Source organism: Martes martes, assembly GCF_963455335.1.
Source record: "Martes martes genome assembly, chromosome: 4".
In the NCBI taxonomy this organism is placed as follows: domain Eukaryota; kingdom Metazoa; phylum Chordata; class Mammalia; order Carnivora; family Mustelidae; genus Martes; species Martes martes.
Genome location: NC_137891.1, coordinates 168019915 through 168042330, shown reverse-complemented (window position 1 = coordinate 168042330; position 22416 = coordinate 168019915). Strand labels below are relative to the sequence as shown.

Genomic DNA, 22416 nt, shown 5'->3' with positions numbered 1-22416 from the left:
TGCAGACCAAATAATAACAGGGCAGGAATGTGAGAAAGCTGCCTGAAGCTTGCGCCCCTCCTTTTCTCTTCAGCTTACCCAGCTCCTGAACTTATGAGCAAAATCTGTGGATTTTTTGCTGACCACAGTAACAGAAGAGACTATAAAATTCGGCTTTCCATCTGGTTCTTCATGGTCCAAGAAAATACAGCCGTTCCAAACTCCAGGGAGACAAGCACTCAAATCCTGAAAGCTTAAACCAGCCGGTTGTAGACTCTCCTAAGCGCTGCACGAATGGGACTCAGGAAAAAAAGTGAAGCAAGCATCCTTTTCCTGTAAGGATTGATTCTCTGGTGGCCCTCAAAGGGGAGGCGTTTGATGTTTCCCCGTAGTGATACTCCCCTCTGGCCTTCAAAGCCAACCCACTTGATCCAACAGCTGGTTCTTGCTTCCCTCTCTTCTCACGCCAATGTGCTCCTTATCATGACGCCAATCGTCAGCACTTCGCAGACTGGGGCCGAAAGTGGGAGCTGGCCTTCCACTAGGAATGCTTTAACATCTGTCCTCCTCCACCGTCCAAAACTAGCAGCTACTTCAATGCCAAGATGATGCGCTTGCTTTTTAACATTTGATGTTAGAACCAGAGTTAACTGAGAATTGCTGATGAGGGACAAAAGAAGAATCAATGCCCCGTTGATCTAAAAGCATCACGTGAGACACTCAGGCGTGCTCGGGAGTCTGCCCAATGTCGTTCCCCGGGCCACTGGCTCGCCTCTCCTCCTGGCAGGAAGAAAACAGGGCAAAGGTTCTGAAAAGCTATCAGTGGGCTGGTCTCCGGGTATCTGCGGCCCAACTGGGGAAGGGAATTTTCAGAACCGTGCTGGAGATGCCAGCTCTGGAGAGAGGATAGCAGGTTTGAAGGCTTCGGGCAGTTTGGATAAGCATCTAGACTCTGGGTGCATCTCTGAGCTTGCTCTGTGAGCCCTTTGAAGTTTATCCAACTTGAATAAACCTTCCAGAAAGCTGGGACCAGTAAAATGACTTTTTTTTAGAAGTTCCTCTGGATGTGTCCTGTTGCTTTCTCACAGGGCAGCCAGCCCATCAGGACAAGAGATGTGAAAAGGACAGGAGGAAAAGGCTTGAGATGGAATGTTTCCATAATATTCAACTTACTGTCTTCCCCCCGCTCTTTTCTTCCTGCCCTTTTTATATATGGAGAAGGAGAAAGAAGATAAATCACCAAATTCCCAGTGGACTTTGAAGACCCCTGAGCTTAGATCTGATCGTGGCTTGCCCGTGACCCCTTTGCTCCATTGCAACCTGTTTCTGAAGGCTTAGGCTAAGATGTGTGGGAAAAACACCACATGCATTAGATGAACAGAGTTTAACAAAAGACGCCATTTGCAGTCCAGGAGAGCTGGTGGCTGGGCTGTGCGCTGGTACAGGCAGAAGTTTCCATTTCATTTCCTGGAGAAGCTGTCCCTGGTTGCCTAGGCTGGGAGCTGATGCCTTTCTTTCCTGTTTGCACGGATGTTCTAATGATGGAATTACTGGGGCAGCAGGAAGAGCCTGCAGGCTTGGAGATGCTCTCGGGCAGGTGAATACACCCCCACACCTGGGGAAATGCCAGGTGCACCCTGGGCCGCTTTCAAGAAGTAACGAGGGTGGGTGGGGTACCAAACACCGGCTTCTCTGGGGAAGCCTCTGTGAGCTGTAAATGGGGTCTTTACACCTGCTTTTGGCACATTTGTGGGAACAGGCTGAATGATGCCCTTTTCTCTGACTTTTGAGAAGTATGCCCTAGAGGGCAGGACACAAGCTCCAGTGTGGTTCAGAAATATCAGAAATAGTATCAGAAATACCTAGAGAGAAGATCGCGACAGCAGCATCCCACAGCTCCGCCGGCTGACCACAGACACAAGAGAAAGGCCCTTTTTGGACCCTGGGCCCAGATGACCGGGGTGGGGGGGTGGTGACAGAGAGGTGGTGGCAGCAGCAGAAAACCCCCACTGGAAGTGGGGTTGCAGGTAGTTTTGTTCATTTATTGATAAAAAAATATTAATAGCAATTAAGGAAAACAAAACATTCACAACCCATCACAGAGTCCTGTAAGTTTCAGCCTTAGGTTCCCAATGGAGTCCTTCATCTGACGGAGCTGGGGATTTCAGCCGAAAGGCCCCTTCATGTTCTTCATGGGTGGGTACTGCTGCTCCATGGGCATGGCCCCAAAGCAGTCGGAGGGGTTGCAGTGGCCGGCCTTTCCGGGCTGCCCCATGGGACCCGGGGGGCCAGGGATGCCAGGAATGCCTTGCTGGCCCATCGGTCCAGTGGCGCCCATCTTGCCATACCCGGGAGGGCCTTGGGGACCTAGACGGGGGAAGAATCAGTGGAGGAAGGTTAGGAGATCCAGGCAACAAGAAGAAATCGTGGTCGTGGTAAGTAATACCTTACGTGTGACAAATATTTGTCAGGTTACAACAGGTTTTCGCAAAGACCCAATCTGATCCTTACGTTAATATAACAATAACAATATTACTGGACAGTTTTACTGGGAGCGTCCATGTGCCAGGCACAAGGCGAGTGCTTTGGATGCATAATTCAATGAATCTTTACGACGATTCCGTGAGAAAGAAACAATCATTTCATTTCGTAGATGAGGACACAGGCTCAGAGAGGTTTTCCGTGTCGGGTACATGTTCACTGCGGCTGGGTCTCAGAGCCAGGCCGGCCGGCTATGGTCCCGTCTCTTTCAGGCTCTACAGCCTGACTTAGTGACCTCGTCAAGTTTGGACAGCCAGGATGATGCTGAGCAGGGCTTGAACTTGCCTTCCCTGGCCCCACCATATCCGACTGCCTTCCCCTGTGTCCTGCTAGCCTGGTTTAGGACTTGAGGATGGGCCCTGGGTCCTCCGCGGGACCCTGCACACCTTGGCATTACTGTACATGGTGGCCGATAGGCCTGTAGTTATTTGAGGTTCTACACGATTATACTGTGTTGTAGAAGGAACATAAGCAAAGCAGATCTCAGCTGCTCAAGACATGATTTCACATTCTGGCTCTTCCTACCTGGGGGGCCGGGGAGACCATTTTCTCCTGCAATGCCGATACCAATGTCCCCCTTTTCACCTTTGGTCCCGGGCAATCCTGGGACAAAAGAAATAAAATAAGTCCTATTCCTGAGCAGAAAAACGACACACGTGGTCAGATTATTTGAAACACACACATGCACACGTCTGTCAAAGTCACAATGGACCTCATGGCATGCTCCCGTTCGCCCCCAGAGAGGTCCAGGTGCACCTCGGGATCTGGAGGGCAGAGCTACCTCGCATTCCTGGCACGCCCTGCCGTCCTTCCCTGCCGATCTGGCCAGGGAGTCCGGGTGACCCTGGAGCGCCTGGCCGGCCTGGAGCGCCATCCTTCCCTGGGGGCCCTGGGCGTCCTGGAACTGCGGCCATCTCCATGGGGAACTGCATCCTGGAGGTGTAGTAAGCCATCCTCTCTGTAAGAAAGGGCAGGGACAGGTCACAGGGTGCCCTGGGACCTTACACTGGCACAGAGGGGCTGCAGGCAAGGAGTCCAAAATGGCCTTTCTTCAAAGGGGAGTCAGAGCAAGGAACATGGGGGCTGATCTCCTGAGTGGCCTCCCATGCCCTCGCCTCCACCTTCCTTTGCACCGTCATCCCTCAGCAGCACCAACCTGACAGATGGCCTCCCTCTCCTCCAACACCCTCATTAGTCCGCCACCAGCTTCACAGTAAAGTCCAGACTCCTTGCTTGGCATTCAAGGTCTGCTTCCCAAGCAAGATGGCTAGCCCTGTCAGGACAGGGTCCCCGTTCTGCCCAGGCCCTCGCATGGCAAGGGTGGGTGAACAAATGAACAAGAAAAAAGCTTAAAAGTGAAAGCACCCCAGCTATCTTATGGCTGCTGCTCGCCACTCTGTTCAGAACTCACTTCATGCAGACTCGTTTGATTTCAATTTTCTTGTCTGTCTGCTTTGCTCCAGTGGGGGCTCAGGGAGAGCGGTGGGGGGGGGGGGAGAATCATTTGATCTCTGAACAGAGCAGGTGATAAGGAAGGTCTGACGTCTAATTGAACATATGCCTGTAAGTGGAGGGGGGTGGTGGTGGTGACTAGGGAGGGGAATTGGGCTTTAAGGGAAAGGAGGCCAGGGCAGGGCGGAGAACCAGCTGGGAAGGGCCAGCAGCACCCACTGCCGCCCAGCCAGCTGCCAATTACCATCAAACATTTTAATGATCTCTTGTCTGATGAACCTCTTGATTTCATCATAATTCACCATGTCTCCCTGAGGAAAAAGAAGAAAACTTGCCTCAATTATACTTCCAAGCCTGGTGCTCTTCCCCTGGGAAAAGACTTTATTGAAATAAAGGACAAGGAGGGGAACAAAGGTTCTAGGAGCCTCCCACAGATACTTAATCCAGGGTCCTAACCCCCCTGAAATGGTGAAAAGCATTTTGTGGAGCAGCGCGATTTCCTGGGGAGAGGGTTCCCCTACCTCCCCACCCTCCCACACACAGTTAAGAACCACCCACATGGGAGTCGTGCTCTTTTGCTCAGAGGGTCAGCAGGAGCTTCTAAAATGGTCTCTGCTCCACCCACCCTGTCTGCCTGCTCTGTGGGACGGTGCCCATGGCTGCCAGGCTTCCTCCTTACCATGGAGCCAGGCATCCCGGGCAAGCCGGGGCTCCCTGCAGGCCCCGGAGAGCCAGGGTGGCCTCTCTCTCCTGCTGGACCCGGTGGCCCAACGGGGCCCATGGAGCCACTCTTCCCAGGCCCGCCAGGCATGCCAGCTCTTCCCTTCTCTCCTGCCTGGCCCTTCTGTCCTGAAGGTCCTGGATCACCCTGCAAGACAGGAAGTCGCATCCAGCATGGCCGTGTCCTATCAAATCCACTTCACGATGTCACAGCCACTGGCCTCTCTCTCTCTCCCTAGCATCGTCCTTTGACTGGGGCCACAGTATCTTGACAAGGACTCCAGAGTGGTCCTCTGAAAAGACAGTTTTCATGCTGTCACTTCCTGCTTAGAAGTTCTGATGGCTCCCAGGTGCCCTCAGGATAAAACCTGATTCCTTGGCTAGACATTCAAGATCATTCGTGATGTGGTCCCGACCACCTCTTTTCCAGGCCCGTCTCCCTGCCCCTGTACCTGCAGCCATGCTTCACTGGTTTAGAACTCTGCTTCTGCCAAAGGTCTTAGCCCTCCCTGCCTGGAATGTCCTTCTCCTCCTTCTGCCAGGTATACCCCTCCTGCTCCACTGAAATGCTCCTGTTCTTTTCACAGCCTCCCTGACTCTCCAGACTGAGTTGGGTGCTATGTCTAATCTTCTATATAAACACTGCCATGCCCTAGAGTAAGTGTAACCAGACTCAGTGAGTGGCTATTGTTCAGACACCTCTGTTTATCCAAGGCTGGGACAGAGAGTCTGGATTGTAAGTGAGATCAAGCAGATGCCTGCAGCATGAATGAATGAATCCATCCACTGGTCAATGAGTAAATGAACTTGAGATTTCCATCCTCCCAAACATAGCTAAGAGATAGGCCCACATGAGAAGTTTTTAGAGATGAGGTTGCTCCAAGTTCTGAGGTCTACCCACGTTTTTCTTCCTGCCCACTGGCCTTCCTGTGTCTCCTCTCCATGCCTAAAGTCATAGCATGGAGCTGGCCTTCATCACTCATGAGTTTTCCTCTCAAAAACAGCCCGTGCCCACTTACCTTTGGACCAGGGGGTCCATAGAGCCCCTGTTTTCCAGGGGGTCCCTAGAGGAAAGCAAAAGTCAGGAGTCAAGTCTGGGCAACATCTCTGAGCTGTCCCAGGGAGGTAGGTGTCATGAAAGGGCCACCTTCCATGGCCCTGGGGCCTCGGGCTTTGTCCGGCTGGGCTCTGTGTAAGGAAGGACAAGACCCTCCTTTCTGTTGGTTGACAGCTAGAAGGGAGCATGATGTCCCCCAGGGCATGGCCTTGTGTAATCACGTTGGTTGGGTCCCTTGTCACAGACAAAAAGAGGTGAGAAGTCAGAGTGAAATGACCCATCCATGGCATATTGGAGGGGCTGGCAAGAGCTGGTACCCAGGAAATGTTTGGAGCCTACCACTACCACCATCACCATCATCATCACTACTACCACCATCATCACCACCATCATCATCACTACCACCACCATCATCACCACCATCACCATCACTACCGCCATCATCATCACCACCACCACCATCATCACCATCACCACCATCACCAGCACCACCATCACCAGCACCGCCATCATCACCCCCATCATCACTACCACCAACATCATCACCGGGATCATCATCACCACCACCACCATCACCACCACTGCCATCATCACTACCACCACCATCATCACCGCCATCACCACCACCACCACCACAACCATCACCACCACCACCACCACAACCATCACCACCATCACCATCACTACCATCACCACCATCACCATCACTACCATCATCACCGCCATCATCATCACCACCACCACCACCATCATCACCACCATCACTACCACCACCATCATCACCGCCATCACCACCACCACCACCACAACCATCACCACCATCACCATCACTACCATCATCACCGCCATCATCATCACCACTACCACCACCATCACCACCACCACCACCACCACCACCATCATCACCACCATCATCACTACCACCACCATCATCACCACCATCACCACCAACAACAACACCACCAACACCATCATCGGTTCTCTTTGACCAAGTACGCAGTAAGAAAATTAGTGAAGAGCAAGTGTCATGCATCCTTCTGCCTAATACCCAGTCCCTCTCCCCAGTGCAGCAAGGGCCACCAATTTCCTGTATATCTGTCTGGAGGGAGTCCATGTCTTCAGGGAGGGTTTAGTGAGTGAACAAAGAGACGTGAGGACAAGGCAAGGTGCAAGCAGCAGAACCCCCACCCCAGGAAAGGATAAGCCCAGCAACAGTACCTCTTTGCCAGCTGCACCATCTGCACCGGGTTCACCCTGTGGAGTAGAGAGCGGGAGACATGCGATCGGCACTAACCCAGCATGGTGTCCCTTGTCTCCCCTTGCCCACCACACATGCCCGGCCCTGGGCCACCAAGGGACCACGATTCTCTAGCCCCCACCCTCAGAACCTTGGGTCATGGGCCATGCAAACTTAGGTTTCCCTCCCACCCCCCAACTCCAGCCCGTCCCGGAGCCGCACATCGACAGCCCTGGTCACCCCCGACCAAGCTGGGCAAGGGCAGAGTGGACTGTATGCTCCTGGCTCCTGGCTCAAGGTCCCTGCATCTCTCAGGAACCCTAGCTCTGAGTTTAGGTTCCACGTTTGCCGAGCCTGCTCCCTCCCCAGGACAGGACCGTCTGCATCTTGGGCCCATCCTGCTTCTGCTGAGATGGTGGGGAAGAGGAATCTGGGATTGCCAAGCAACTGGCAGATGCATCCAGGGACCCTGGAGGCTCCAGGGAACGACAGAATGTTGGAGGGACCCACCTGCCCACTGCCCCGGGGCCATGGCAAGAATCAGAGTGCATAGGTGAGACTCGGCCCTCTTGGTGGTGGCTGGGCCGACCATCACCCCTGCATGGGCTGGAGTTCTCCACCCCATTGAGGACACCAGCCCCAAGGTCATGGCTACTGCTCCCGGAAGAGAACACCCTGCCCTGGGACCTAGGAGACCTGGGTTCCTGCCTCAGTGTCCCCAGGAGACTTCATCCCTAAGACTGGCAATCCAGCCACCTGAAGTGGGTCACTTGTCTGGAACCTTTGAAAGAGGGAGGATTGCGGAGTGGCTAAGGATGCAAGTTTTGGAATCAGGCAGGCCCTTCCTAGCTGTGTGGTTCTGGGCAACCTACTTAACCTCGCTGAACCTTGGTTTTCTCATGTGTAAGACGGGGACAATTGGACCTACTAAATAGGATTGCAGGACTGATTACATGACAAATGTCAAGCACTTAGGTCCCTATTCAGCACACTGTCACTGGCCAAGACATCACAGCTCTCAGAGCATTAAGCTCCAACCATGACCAAAAGTGGTTTCTGAGTGGCCATGAGGGATGCAGCAATGGGGATGCATGTCTGGTTCCTGATGTTTACAGACCCTCTGTGGTTACCAGCCAATGCCCCAGGGAGGGGGCAGGGGCTGAACAGGTGCCAGGTCTCCCCGGCCTGACACCAGCTCGAGGAATCGACACAGGTGGTGCACGGTCAGGGGCAGTGGCTCGGTGCGCGCCGGGCAAGCGCTGGCTGGCAGGGCTTGTCTTTTCTTCCAGATACAACACGATCCTCAGACATAAGCTCCTCCAGGCTAGCTGCCTGCTCACTGCCTCTCTTTCCCTGGAGACCCCAGCCATGCCGCGCTGCGCTCTACTGACAAAGCCAGCTGGCCCTTTCCCTCGGGACTGTGCAGGGAGATTCGGGGTCTTACCGGGGGCCCAGGGTGTCCGGGGGGGCCAGGCTGGCCTGGAAGGCCTAGAAGGCCCCTTTCTCCAGTGGCTCCCCGATCTCCTTTTAGGCCCTGGAGAGAAAGGGGGTGGATGGTAAGAAGGGACAGGAGAGGCAGCGGTGAACCCCACACAGCAGAAGCAAGTGCCACTGCGTGCCAGGGACCCCTGGGGTAGATGGTGCTGTCCAAACCTGAAGCAGGGCCCCGTGATGGCCTCCAGCCCCTTCCAAAGGCCTTCACTACATGCCACTTGGGGAGACCCAGGGAAGGAGGGGGATGGACACAAACTCTTCTCACCGCTCCCCGCTATGAAAGAAGCCCCAGCCAGACTCCCTGGAGGGAGAGACGCGGGGAGTAGGTCACTCACCATTGCAGAGATCCCAGCTGGGCCCGGCTGTCCTGGAGGCCCTGGTGGCCCCTAAAGAAAGATGAGGTCAGTGGGACAGAAAGAGTCTTGGGGAATAAGGCCCCCTGCAGGCAAGAGAGGGACCAACAGTGAAAACAGACCCTGAACTTCTGCAGCTCCATTCTCTTCCCTAAACCTCCCCCTTCCCTTCTGGTCTTGCATTTGAGCTTCTACCAAAGGATTTGTGCCAGAGCTGACACCTGGGGGTCCCTGCGCTCACAGGACCTGGGTGGACGATCTGGGAACCACTGCCAGAGCCGAGGGCGAGGGCAAAGGCCTGAAGGTTAACAATGTGGGCCTGGGGTGTTCTGAGGCCCCCCACTACCTCCTGTTCTGTGGGAGAAGCAAAGAGCCGGAGCTGGGGGCTGCATAGTAGGGCCTCAACCCCAACCCCAGAGACCAAACGGATAAGGCTGGCCATTGGACCCTGGGCCTCCCTGGGCTCCTGCTCTGTGGCCACTGGAGGGCAATGGGACTCAACACATGGTGGCGCTCCTACCCTGCTGGGCTGGGGTGGTGCCCGCATGCCCTCCCCATCCCTGTCTCAGCTCAAATGCCAGGTCCCTGGTTAGAGCTATGCCTTCTCTGAAGCCCAGGACATGCAGGTCTCTCTCATGGCACAACTCTCCATGCTCCCAGATGGAAAGTTCTGGAAGCATGGATGCCGTTCTACTCATCTCTAGACCTTTGGGGTAGGAATGTTCAGCATTCCTCTGTGCCAGCATTGGGACTGGCACAGAGCAGGGGCTGAGGCCAGACAGACAGAAGTGAGAGGGGGAACCTCGTGCCCCCTTTCCTCAGCCCCCAGTGAGTCTGCGAGGGGCTCACAATTCAGAGCGTGCCCTTCCTGTCATCTGTTATGTGAGCGGGGACGAGGCGGGACCTTGGGTCCCCAAGCCGGGGGCTCTGGATCCCTCGAGATCCATACACACAGTGATGAGGACCCGGGAGCTCCTCTTTCTGCTCATGAACTATTTTTAACATTTACAGAAGCCTCTTGGAAACCATATGTCTGCCACAACAGGCCTGCAATCAAAAGCCAGAGTGTTTCTTTTGCTCAGGAACCCCATCAGCTCGGGGCCGTCACACTGATCAAAGGAGCCCATTGGCAGCCATCTATGTTACCGAGGAGCAAATTCCGGCAGGAAACTCATTACTGCTTAATAACTGTCCTCTCCAAGTTGTCTTACCTCTGTAAGTGCACCACCCACGCACCCGGCCGCCCGCCCACACCAGGAGGAGTCATCCCCCAGCTCTGCTCCTTCCACTGCTCCCCGCCCCTCCTCCATGCAGGGCGGCAGCAAGTCCTCCAAACACAGCCCCTCTGCCTGCGGCCACCACTCCACCTCCGCCCTCTCCCTCTCAGGTCCACCCCAGCTTCCGCCTGCGGCCCTCCCTACCCCCCCACCCCACCCCAAGGTCCCAGATCTGCAGCAGGTTCTCCGGAAGCACAGCCTTCCAGCTCCCACTTATGCCCTTGTCAAACTCCGCTCCAGCCATGCTGAACTTGGGGCTCCCCCCACCACCCCAGGCCCCTCCCTGCCTCGGGCTCTTGGTGTCAGTGGCCCCCCACCCCCACCCTCCCTTCCGGCCTGGACATTCTTCCTCCAGACTGCTAGACAGAGGGCTCCTTTTGTCTTTCAGGCCTCAGCTCAGATGCCACTAGGGCAGTAAAACTGCTTCTGAAGGCACCTCCCAGGCCCTGTCTGTGACATCACACCCCTGCCCGAGGCTGCCGCATTAATCTGCTTGTTTGTCACGCCTGTGTGCAAGCTCTGGGAGCAGGGGACCTTGTCTCTCTCACTCACTGCCTTAGCCCCCTGCTTGGAGAGATGCCTGGCATGGAGCAGGTGCTCAATTATTGTTTGTTGAATAACTGAATGATCTGTGTTTGGTAAGTAAACCCCACTGTGCCCGGAAAATAAGAAAACGGCAAAGAGCCCAGGGGCCGTGGGACGAGGTGGGCGCAGAGCCCCTCACTGCACTGCAGGGCTGCTCCTGGGGGCAGTTCCTGCGGGCCATCGCCCTCCCCTACCCCAACCCCAGCAGGGTCCTCACTCTCGTAAAGGTGGGGGCAAGAACGGCTTAACTCACGATATGGCCTGGGGGGCCGGGTCTTCCCTGAGGTCCCATGGCACCAGGTTCACCCTGCAGGAGCCGGAGGGAAAAAAAGCAACAGGGAAGCGGACTCAACTCACATGGGGTCGTTAGGAGGGAGAAGCCTGAGCAGAGCAGGGCGAACACCAATAGTCAGAGACGCTGAGCTGAGTCCCGGCCTCCAGGCCCATGCTGTCAGGGGGCCCATGCTGTCCAGCCCCGCCCATCAGTATTGTTGGAGAGAGAAATCACATCCCTCAGCCCGAGAAGGCCAGGCCCTGCTTTTTAGGTGAGTGACCCAAAGGGGCTGCAGGGAGGGGGACACCGGTTGCAGGGGCGAGGAGGTGAGGAAGAAGAAGGTGAAGGTGTGCAGTTTGGGGCAAAACCTCCCCCAAAAGGCTCAGGAGAGAAGGCAGCCCCTCAGCCAGTGAGTGGGAGGCAGTGGCTGTGTCTGAAGGCGGCGTCTGCTTTTACCTCTGCTCCGGGCCGGCCACTGCTGCCTGGGGGACCTGGTTTCCCACAGTCGCCCTGGAAGAGACAGGGCCGACTGGAGCTCGACATACCTCTATTTGGCTCCTCCAGCCCAAGTTGACCCCATCTCTGAAGAGCCCTGCCGTCTGCCCGGGCTCCAGCCTCTGATGCCCTCGGGTGGGTAGACGGCAAAGCCTGAGCGGCTCTGCCAGCGCCGGCGGTCTTGGGAGGCTCGGATCCTGGGATGGCATCTCAGCCAAGGCTCAGGGGCCACGTGCACTCCTGGAGGCCGCCATGTCTGCCTGGAGTCAGGCCTTGAGGAGAGCTGAGAAGACCTGCTTGGCAGAAGTCACCAGGCCCTTACCTTTGGTCCTGGGAGGCCAGGGTGTCCTGTTTTTCCCTTGAAGCCCTGGAAGAAAAAGTACGAAGCTGCCATGGCCCTCACCCCAAGCAGAGGCCACTTTCTTTGCCTCCTTCCTCAGGTTGAACAAATCAGACCCATCCAAAATCATAACACGGTCCTCAGAGGATCTGGCGTTGAGCTGCCCCACGCATGAGACAGAGCCCACACCAGGCAAGGACCTCCCAGCTCCCCGCTCCTTCCTGCAGCTCAACTTACCGGGGGTCCCATGAGTCCAGGGGGGCCAGCAGGACCAGGGTCCCCCTAGGGAAGAGACCAGGGGCATTGAGACAGGATGCCCACTCATTCATCACTGTCTTCCCTCCCTCCAGCTCTCCCCAGCTCTCCCAGGATGGAAGGAATGTCATGGGAGGCAGAGAAAGAATCCAAGCCAATCCCAGCCCTCTCAGAACCTCGATTTATCTTCTTTGGGTACAGAAGGAGGTTGACCTCAATGCTCTGCCCTTGACCATGCCCCATCCGTTTCAGACCCCCCAGGAAAACCAGATCCAAGGAACCAGGGCTGCTCAAGTCCTTCTGTGCCTGCAGACCCCCAGCCTAGGATCTTTAGTTGCCTGAGTGTCTGGATATAAACCCATTCCCTTGGCTGCCCCCTTTTGGTGAGACCCAGCTCACGCAACCTGGTTAAGGTACCAGGAGTACTGAGGAACCAAGCAGCTCTGGTGCAATCAGAAAAGTGGAGTATAGGGGCGCCTGGGTGGCTCAGTGGGTTAAGCCTCTGCCTTCGGCTCAGGTTGTGATCTCAGGGTCCTGGGATTGAACCCCGCATCGGACTCTGTTCAGCAGGGAACCTGCTTCCCTCTCTCTGCCTGCCTCTCTGCCTACTGGTGATCTCTGTCTGTCAAATACATGAATAAAATCTTTAAAGAAAGAAAAGTGGGGTGTGGTGAGAAGCAGGTGGAGGGAAGGCAGAGGGATGGGGGGATTTGGTTTCCTTCACCGAGGTTCCGTTGACTTTGGCTCCTGGAGGAGGAAGAAGGAAGGGGATGCCCATCCTCTCACCCTCAAGCCAGGCTTGCCGTCCTTCCCATCCAAACCATCCAGGCCAGCAGGGCCCTAGAAACAGGAAAAAGGCATATGTGCATGCTTGTGCTGGAGCCCTAGGAGGTGAGAGACCTGACACAGCCCCTCCACCCTGTCCACTCCTCATCCAGCTGCCACCCCAATTAAACATACACGTGCACACATGTGCATGCACGCATGCGCACACACGTACCGGTCATGCTAAGAGGACACACGCTCACCTGAATCCCAGGTGGTCCTGGTGGCCCAGTGGGACCGGGCATGCCTGGTGCGCCTCGAATCCCTTCGCTGCCCTAGAAAGGAGCCGACCCCCGCAACAAAGTCAGCAGGGTCTTGCCCCATCTTGGGACAAGGTGCCAGGTGCGGGGTCCTGATGACTACTGAGAGTCTGGGCAGCTGGTTTCCAGTCCCAGTTCTGTCCTGGCCTGACTGGATATCTTGCCCACCACTCCCCCAAGAGAATCTGTCTTCATCTGCAAAGCATCCCCCTTCCCACCCTGTTCTATGAGGAGGGGACACAGCCTATTCGGTCTAACATCTTCTTCAGGGTTGACTCAGGGACTGGCACAGGAAGTGCTCAGCAATGAGTGCCAGCTGAAGGCATACATTCAGTTCACTTCGGTCCCAACAAAGTGCCAAGCGTTATACAGCTGTTGATCCTTCCAGATGAAAAAAGTGTGGCCCCTGTCCTCAAGAAGCTCAAGTCTAGCCTAGCCAGGGTGTCGGGGGAACCCGTGGGAGGGGTGGGGTGGGGTGGGGTGGGGTGCGGAGGGGTGGGGTAGGAAGAAGGCTGGAGGTGGGGGAGGGCCCTGAACCCAGTGCTAGACTCTGTCTGACCGACCAGTGCTTTTCTGCTTCTCAGAGCCATGGGGGCTCCTGGAGGAGTGTCAGAGATGGGTGCCTGAAGTGGGAGCCCAGACAGTGGGACCCAAGACCCCTGCCCCTGCCTTAGCCAGAGCAGCTCCACTCATTTCTGTTTTAAACACTGAGGGTTCATGTGAGCTTTTGTGTGGTGAAAGGGCGCAGGGATTGCAAAACAAAGTCTGGAACCACTGTTACAGGCACTGGGGAGCCACTGACTGTCCAAGGCAGGGGAATGGTGGGAATCAATGCTTGAGCTAGAATGTTTACGGGGGGTGGGAGGACAGCTTCATGTGCCGGGCTGCCGCGTACCCTAGTGCAAAGAGAATGGCACTGCCATGGAGCCATGGCTGTGAACCCAACCAAGAGGAAAATGATCCCCGCTAGAGACCCCCTTCCATGGGGGGGTGGGGAGGAGAGCCCTGGGGTGGCATTGCAATGCCATCAGCTACCAGGAGGGGTCAGCACAGCCCCAGAAAAATGTCAGTCCCACAGGGAGTAGAGACTAAGAACCCCTGGCCAGAGGTTTGGGACTCTCAGCAGTGACCAGCCTAAGGAGAGCAGGCAGCACTGGGGTACAGAGCCAGCGCAGAGGGCTCTGGCGGGGCTGCCACCCGCGTCCTCCACAAAGAAGAGAAGGGCAGTGGCACCCACCACTGCCTCAACCATGGCTGATAAGTGCTGGCTCTGGGGAGGCAGGGAGGTGCCCAGGGGCTCTCCTGGGCTAGGAGGAAGTCTCAGTTCTGTTGCTGTTTTGCTGTGTGCCTCTGCGATGCCCTCAGCCTCTCTGGGCGTCATTGCCTCGCAGTGAAAAGTTAGACCCAGGTGGCCCTTGTATAAATGCCTTCTAGCTCTGACCGTTGTACTCCGTGTGTTTTCAGAGGAAAGAGGCTCCAACCCAGGTTGCAGGCCTCCTGCCTCTCCCTTTGGGTCAGAAGCCCCCCACCCCAAGCTTAGAGGTCAATTTGGGGCCTCATTATACTCCCCTCACCATCACATCTGGGGAGCCCAGAGGTTGGGCTGAGACAGAGATGTCAACCCCCAGACCAAAGCCGAGCTAGTCTCCAACTATCAAGTCAAGACCGGAGGCAGCCGATGTTGGGGGACTCCCCAGGCTGCCACTCCTTCCAACCCTTGTCACCAGCTCCCAGGCCTTGCCTGCCTTCTGTGGGCCCTGCGGGACTGTCTGCCCATGTTCTGCTCCTGCTGTTATCAGACCCGGAAGGTCTGACAGAACAGCCAGACTGGTGCTGGCTTCGGGGCTCCGGAACTCGGGGTTCGGGTTCACAGTCTGGATGTGCTTCCCTCCTCCCCTCAGGAGATGAATCCAGCCCAGGTGCTGCGGTCACCTCCTCTCATACACCCCTCTGTCTCCTGCCCGCCCCCTGCTCCCAGCAGGCACCCTGGGCCCAGGCCGCAGCTATGCTGGAGGTCTCCCTCCCCATCCCTGACATAACCGAGCCAGTCCTTGATTTTCCAAAGGCCCGATAGTCAGGGTGGGACTGGGTGTGGGACCTGCAGGGCTCAGATCCGTGGCTGTGGCCGACCTGGGGTCCCGCTCACCTTCTCCGCTTGGGGCCCAGGTGGGCCGGGTGCTCCAGCTTTGCCTGGGAATCCAGGGGGACCCTGTGTCAACAAAGGGGCAGGCGGGAATGAGGGTGGGGCTGGAGGGGGGACCTCCCCTTCCTTCTTTCTCCTGGGTCTGCTTCACTATGGTTAATACGACGACGCATTCTGACACATTCGGACTTCCTAGAAACATCGCCTCAGAGCGTTACTGCTGGCTGGCCTGCTGCTCCAGGGCCCACCCAGGAGGCTCTGCCCTCCAGGTCCTAGCTCCTGGAGTCAGGCCTGGCCACCCAGGCCGTTCCTCCCATGCATCTTCCCTCCCTTCCCCGGGCCCATCCGAGCCCAGCCTGGCCTGGTCAGGCCCGCTCTTCCCAAATAAGATCACAGAGACAGGGCTGGCTTTGTGGCTTCACTCACCGGTGGGCCGGGAAAGCCTGGCTGGCCTTGAAATCCCTAGGAGAAGAAGCAAGGGACAGTTTGCGGTGCCGCCCACTCTCCCAGTCCTGGCAGCCCGAATGGAAAGAGTGACACCATGAGGCTGCCTCGAGCCACGGGGCCGTCCTCCACTCTGCCCAAGAGCGGCAGCAGGTGAAGCTCCAGTCTCGAGCTGGGAGGTGACAACTCAAGGACAGGTGAGAGCTGGAGGCTAGAGCCGGTCACCCCTCCACATGTGAGGGTGACCACCAGGGAGAGGACCCAGCCCCTTCCCTGTGCCCATGCCCCCAGGCCTCCCCCACGGTCAGGACTGCCAACCTGGTCCTCTGGTCACTCACCTGGTCACCCTTCTCTCCCGAGTTCCCTTGGGGTCCTCGTTCTCCTCGGGGACCCTGTCACCAGAGACAACAAGGCAGCTGGAACCTAGTCATTCTTCCCTTAGACCCCAGGGCTGGACGGGGACCAGGAGTCTCCATGTCCACCGTCCCCTGTCTCCTCCTTCACTCACCGCTGGACCTGGGGGACCTGGGAGGCCTTCAGATCCTGGTGGGCCCTGGGGACACGAAGGAGCAGAATCAGCCACTTGGACTGGGGGAGGTGGTAAATCAGGAGACGGGGCAGGCAACAGGGGCAGAAATAGATGTGGACGTGGTGGGAGACTAAGCCGGCAGGACTCCTCCCCCTGGTTTGCTCCAGCTTCCCTTCTCTTAGCCTGAACTATTGAACTAGGGTCTTAACTAGTCCTGCCACCTCCTGGCTCACTTCAGTCCAGCCAGCAACTGGCTGCCCTCTCTTCTTCTCCAACATAGCTCTTATTCTAACCCTCTCTTGCTCCAAAGCTCCTAAAGTCAAGGGTCACACAGGTGCCTGTTTTGTTCACTGTGGCACCCCCTGAACAGCCTGGCACCCAGAAGGCCCCTGAGGAATGTCTGTTATTGGATAAATGCCCACGGGGTCCACTACATCCCACCTGGGCCTCACTGACATGAGAGGGGAAGGTAAGGCTAAGGCTTGGCGTGTTGGTCACAGACGGACTCGGGTGGGAGTCCAGCCTCTGCCCTAACTCACTCACCTTGCTGGGTGAGCCCCATCACCTCCTGAGACTCAGGGAGAACCTCACTGATGTGACGTCCTCCCCTGAAAACAGCCCCTGTCTCTGCACTCAGCAGAAGTGGGGCTCTGGGCTTGTGGGGTCACACCGGGTGCCACGCAGGGTCTGGGGTCCCCAGCTTGCCCTGCTGGCCCGCCCACCTTTGCAGGGGAGGAGGAGGCTCTCCTGCCGGCTGCCTCCAGGCCCCCTGCCCCTTGGCAGCCCTGGCCAGCCCATCTCCAAGAAACCTGCTGGGATCCTCCTTTTAGCCTCCCCTCCGTCTCCCGCTCAGCCTGTGCTACAGCTGGAGTGACTCAGGGGGCAGGGAAGCAGGGGGCAGGCAGGTCCCTCCCTTCACAGGCTGCTGGGAAGGTCCTGGTGGCAGTGGAGGCGGGGCAGGGACAGCGGAGCAGCAGCAGCAACTCAGACTCACCGATTCTCCCTTCTCTCCTGGGGGCCCGACATAGCCCCGCTCCCCCTTGATGCCCTGACAAGCGAGGAGAGAGAGAGCTGAATTAGCCCCGTGGCCCACCTCACGGTGCTAATACGAGGGGTGGAGACTGCAGCTGGCAAAGGCTGGCACTTCCAGGCAGATGGCACCAAGGACGACGGCTGGGGGAGGAGGGGGGGCTGCTCCCCACCGGCTGCCATGGCCCCCTCCAGGGAACACGGGGACACACCAACCCAGCAGCCTCCAGCCCTGGGTAGGGGGTAGGTTTCCCAGAGTCTCCCTGCCTCTCCTACCCACCCCCCCACCGACTCCAGGCGTCAGAGCTCAGTTCTGGGGTCTGGGTGCTCGGAGAGTCTGGCCCTCGGGTGCAGTGGCCAGAGTCAACCTCCCAAGTGGAACGACAGGGCCGCGCTGCCCTGCCACAGCAGCTTTGGGGAGCCCTGCACAGACAGACGGACGGACAGACGCCTGGCAGAAGCACAGGCTAAAATGCTTAGAAGGGAGGGAGCCTCCTGGGGGATGCAGCAGCCTGGCCCTCTCCTCACCCCCACCACCAGGCTCTGCTACCCCCAGAGCCAGCATCCCCTTACTCACGGGCAGTCCTGGGGGGCCCATGGCACCTGGGTAACCAGGTTGCCCTGGAGGACCCTACAAAGAAAGAGAGGCATTATGGATCAGCCCCCCCCCCAACATTTCTGTTTCCCCCCTACCTTGGGCAAAAAGAGTAGCAGTAGCCAGGATGTCCGAGCTGCCAACTGAGCAAGCCCACGCCCATCCCAGGACAGCCAGCACCTTGGGCCAGCTCCCAGAGGCCCAGGTTCCTCTGACGGAGACCACCACCATGAGCCTGGGGCTGGGTGACAAGTGCCAGCCCAGCCAGGACCCTGGGAGCTGAGCCCGGGGTGGGAGTCAGGCCGTTTGCTCCTTCCAGGGGGTCAGGGCTCACGGAGATGAGACTCCTTTGATCCAAAGGGGGTGTGAAATCCCCGATCTGAGGGACCAGGGGCAGCGAATTGTAAAAGGAGTCCCCTTCCCATCTTCCACTTAGCAGCCATCCTTGGGGGCCCCACCTTTGCCTCCCCAGGACACCTCATCCATCGCCTTCCCCTGCTGGCCCCCTCTTACCGGTTCCCCCTTCTCTCCTGTCGGGCCCCTGAGACCTCGTTCTCCTTGAAGACCCTTGGAGAGAAAAATCATGAGAACCTGCAGGGGAGGACTGTCCCCACCCAGCCCCCAGCTCCTTCTGCCTGCCCTGCAGCCTTCTGTGCCCCGTCCAGGCAGAGTTGGGCATTGCTGATTGCCCCCCACTTAGGGTCCCCAGCAAGGTGACCATGGGTTATACCCCAGAAGGGTAACTGTGAGAGGTTTAGAGTCCCACATCAGGGCACCTCTCGAGAGCATGCCCCCAAGGCAGGTAACTACGAAGATATGCCCCCCTCCAGGTAGGGGACCCTCAGAGGGTGCCTCTCAGGCGGGTGACAGTCACTGGTGTGCCCTACTTCGGTAAGTGGCGGGGCTGTACCTTCAGGAGTCTGACACGTATGTGCTCCCCTGGGGGACAACTGTGAAGAGCGGAATCCCTACAATGATGTTCCTCCACCAAAATGTGTCGCTGGAGAGCCAACACTTACCTGTACCCGCCCCCACTCCTAGCCCCAAACCACCTCCTTTTAGGGATGCAGGGGAGAGACTCGGGCAGACTGCTCCCTCCGGAGCCGTCCCTGTCACTTTGTGGGGTGGAAAGGGAGAGGACTTTCAATCGAAGCCGGAACCCCCATCCCGAAGTCCTCACCCTGACCCTTGTGGATCTGCCACAGCATTAAGGGGCTGGGTCTGCCCCTTCTCCCTCGTGCCCTCAAGAGACGGTGCCCAAACCTTTCCACAACACAAGACAGATGGCTAGACGGACAGATGGCCCCTTCACCCAAGCAAGCAGAAACAGACAAGGTCCGGCCAGGATGAGGACGTGGGGACAGATGGAGCTGCGGCAAGGAGGGGCCCTGCTCCCCGAGCCTCCATCGCCAGGCCTGGGAGGAGCGGAACCAGGCCCCAGGAACACCAAATCTGACAAACGAGGTTAGTTTCCGTGACCCGGGAGGGAGCAACAGTGAGGACAGGGATGATTTAAACACACTTGTGACGACGATGACGACGAAGGCAGAGCAATTAACGACACCTGGCGGAAGAAGCAGGCCACGGCGCCCGGCACCCAGGCGCCGGGCCCCGTGACACCCAGGAACCCCGCTGGCTGGCATCACACACCCAGCCTCGGGGCAGCAGACGGGGCCCGGAGCCGAGGAAGAGGAGAGGCGGAGGAGGAAGCTGCGGGGTTCCTCTAGGACGATGGGAAAGGAGCGAGCGTGGCTACCTTCGGATCCCTGGGGTGCCTCGGGACGGCCCTGCCAAGCACTGGGGCAGCAACCTGTGCCAGCCCGCAATGTGGGGCCCTGAAGCTTTGGCATCTCTGCCGGGCTCTGTGCCAGGTGCCTGGCAGGGCCCCAAGAACTACTTCCAGCAAATCTTCAGTCAACAGCCAAGGTGGGAGAAGCAGGAGGCAGAAGTGAGAAGGGAGGCACCAAGAGGCCCCTGGAGGCACCAGCTTCAAATAAGAAGGTAAAACAGCTCCAAGGCGGGGTGGGGGGTTGGGGGTGCAGTGGGTGAGGTTTGGCGAGGAGTGACGTGGCATTAGGGGAGAGAGAAAGGAGCTCTTCGGTGGGGTGGGGAGAGAGAAGATGAAAGAAGCAGGAGCAGAGGGAGAAGGGAGAAGGGAAGGAAGTCAGAGACTTGGGAAGATGTCCAAGCCGCTGGGGCCGCAGGGAACCCGTGTCGTTATGTGCCTGCAGGGGGACAAAGACAAACATGGAGGAGGGGGGGCGAGGGTTCCACAAGGAGGGAGACAAGCAAACGCCACAGAGACCTGGCTGGTCGGGGGGGGGGAGGGGAGGTCAAGCAATGCTAGGTTCTTACAGGCAATCCGGGGGAGCCAACAGCACCAGGAAAACCTGGGGGGCCCTGGTGGGAGAAACAGGCAGGTCACAACTCATACGCATAGTAACCCTGGGCATCGTCTGGGGCAGAGGGTCAGGGGGAAGAGGAGGTCACAGGAATATTTCCAAGGCGGCTGGAAAAGAGACTCATTGAAGACACCTGCCCCTCCCCCTTGGCTCCGGGAAGAATGGCTCCGCCATCAGCGGAGATGAGAAACAGCCCCCAGAGTCAAGGGCCCTGGCCCAGTCCTCCCGAGTCCAGCTGGATGCCCTTGCTCATCTGGATGCCAGCCCGTTCTGCCTGCTACCTGACCTCCAGACACCTCCAGCTGGGTGGCTCCCTGCTCCTAAGGTGGCTCCCACCAGCCACCTCTTCTCCAAGGAAAGCATTTTAGTTCTTCCAGTCTTTCCTGGTTACTTCTAGTTTCCTGCCATAGCAAGGCCACGAAGGACTCCAGGGCAGACATCCCTGGCCTGGCCTTTGTAGACGCGGCCCAGAGATGGCCCTACAGAGCGACGCAGGGCTGTTTCATCCTAACCCCTGGCCCCCGTAGCGACTGGTGGCATGGAGGCGTGAAGAGATCTGGTCAGGGTGCCACACACATTCCTGGCAGCTGGGACCACGAGCCAGAAGCGCAGGCCCTCCCGCTGGGGCATCCTGGGTCCCCCGTGCAGGACACCGTAGGGCTGGGGATGGGGAGACCAGGGTGTGCCCTGGAGGGCCTCCCCGAAGCAGGACTCCCAACAGAGTGGGACGAAGCAGACCAGTACCAGGGGCTTGGGTGGGGTAGTGGGAGTCCACGGTCCCCACAGATGCTCTGATGAGGGACAGGGGCGGGCAGTAGGATTTCCCTCCTTCTGCCCTGTCCAGCTTCCTGGATACAAGGCAGCAGAATGGAGTCTGGGCATTATGACCCCTTCAAGAGCTTCTCAAGTGGGCCAGGAAAGCACAGGTACTTACAATAGGGCCTGGAGGACCCGGGGAGCCCCTCATGCCAGGCGGACCCTGCAGAGGGAAACGGAGGAAGCAGCTTAGGCTCCACAGAGCCCCAGAGTCTCTGTGGCCTCCCTCCCAGCTCGCCGCCACCAGCACCCACAGAGGGTGGTGGATGGCAAAGCAGGGCCATTTTAGCTGATGTTAAATCTTTCGTTCAGTTCATTCAATCATCCAACAAACATTTATTGAGCAGCTATTATGCCCCAGGCACTAGTCCAGGTGCTGGGGACAGAGCCATAAACCAAACATAAAAATCCCTGCCATGGAGGCGCCTGGGTGGCTCAGTGGGTTAAAGCCTCTGCCTTCGGCTCAGGTCATGACCCCAGGGTCCTGCGATCGAGCCCTGCATTGGGCTCACTGCTCTGCAGGGAACCTGCTTCTCTCCTTCTCTCTCTGCCTGCCTCTCTGCCTACTTGTGATCTCTGTCTGTCAAGTAAATAAGTAAAATCTTTAAAAAAAAAAAAAAATCCCTGCCGTGTGGAGTGATGTTCCAGGGGAGAGGGGGGCAGTAACAAACACACCCGGGCCGGCACGTGGTGCCCAGTGGATGTATGTGGAATGTTCTTCGATGAATGAAATGCATGGTCTTCAGAGGGGGCATGTGCACTGCGTGGAGGGGATCAGGGGTTCTAAGGGTGGTGTTGGGGAAGGTCAGTTTCCGAGAAGTCAGGGAGGGTCTCCCTGAGAAGGTGATCTCTGGGCAAAGGGTGGAAGGGGGGAAGGAGTGAGCCCCAGAGAAGAGCTGCGGGCAGAGGAAGCAGCTTGGGGGGGCAGGAGGGCGTCCCCTGGGCCGAGAGCAGCCTGGGTACCAGCGGAGTGAGGGACGCTGAGCCATGAGAGGTGCCAGGTGACCTGAGACTTGGAGGCCCCCGAAGGGCTCTCAAGAGACAGGGAGCCCCCAGAGGGCCCAGGAGGAAGTTTGGCAGGAACGAAATTGCCCCCGGGGAACGGAGGGCTGCTTGCATAGAGACAGCAGCCCCCTTGGTGCCCTGCCCGGACGAGGCATGGGACTGGTCTTACCTCTTCTCCTCTCTGGCCGGGCAGTCCTGGAGGACCGGGCAGCCCAGGGCTCCCAGCACAGTCTAGATCCCCCTCACCGTTGTCTCCCTGGAGTGGGACGGGGAGGGTGAACTGAGCAGCCGGGGCCCTCCCTGTGGGGC

General features: G+C 57.8%; 1 protein-coding gene across 1 annotated transcript in view; it reads right to left on the bottom strand.

Annotated features, from left to right (window-relative positions):
* Positions 1 to 1996: 1996 nt before the first annotated feature.
* COL16A1 (collagen type XVI alpha 1 chain) overlaps positions 1997 to 22416 on the bottom strand; it is a 49208-nt gene continuing 28788 nt past the window's right edge. The window contains exons 48-72 of the mRNA XM_080799904.1: positions 22277 to 22363; positions 21221 to 21265; positions 20240 to 20284; positions 18398 to 18451; positions 17867 to 17920; positions 17255 to 17308; positions 16240 to 16284; positions 16070 to 16123; positions 15714 to 15749; positions 15291 to 15353; positions 13088 to 13159; positions 12846 to 12899; positions 12042 to 12086; positions 11787 to 11831; positions 11426 to 11479; positions 10949 to 11002; positions 8816 to 8866; positions 8431 to 8520; positions 6968 to 7003; positions 5712 to 5756; positions 4652 to 4840; positions 4217 to 4283; positions 3302 to 3478; positions 3046 to 3123; positions 1997 to 2346 (exon numbers count right to left, since the gene is read on the bottom strand). Coding sequence (XP_080656030.1) covers positions 2144 to 2346; positions 3046 to 3123; positions 3302 to 3478; positions 4217 to 4283; positions 4652 to 4840; positions 5712 to 5756; positions 6968 to 7003; positions 8431 to 8520; positions 8816 to 8866; positions 10949 to 11002; positions 11426 to 11479; positions 11787 to 11831; positions 12042 to 12086; positions 12846 to 12899; positions 13088 to 13159; positions 15291 to 15353; positions 15714 to 15749; positions 16070 to 16123; positions 16240 to 16284; positions 17255 to 17308; positions 17867 to 17920; positions 18398 to 18451; positions 20240 to 20284; positions 21221 to 21265; positions 22277 to 22363 — 1797 coding nt within the window. The 3' untranslated portion in view covers positions 1997 to 2143. The remainder of the gene's footprint in view (positions 2347 to 3045; positions 3124 to 3301; positions 3479 to 4216; positions 4284 to 4651; positions 4841 to 5711; positions 5757 to 6967; positions 7004 to 8430; positions 8521 to 8815; positions 8867 to 10948; positions 11003 to 11425; positions 11480 to 11786; positions 11832 to 12041; positions 12087 to 12845; positions 12900 to 13087; positions 13160 to 15290; positions 15354 to 15713; positions 15750 to 16069; positions 16124 to 16239; positions 16285 to 17254; positions 17309 to 17866; positions 17921 to 18397; positions 18452 to 20239; positions 20285 to 21220; positions 21266 to 22276; positions 22364 to 22416) is intronic.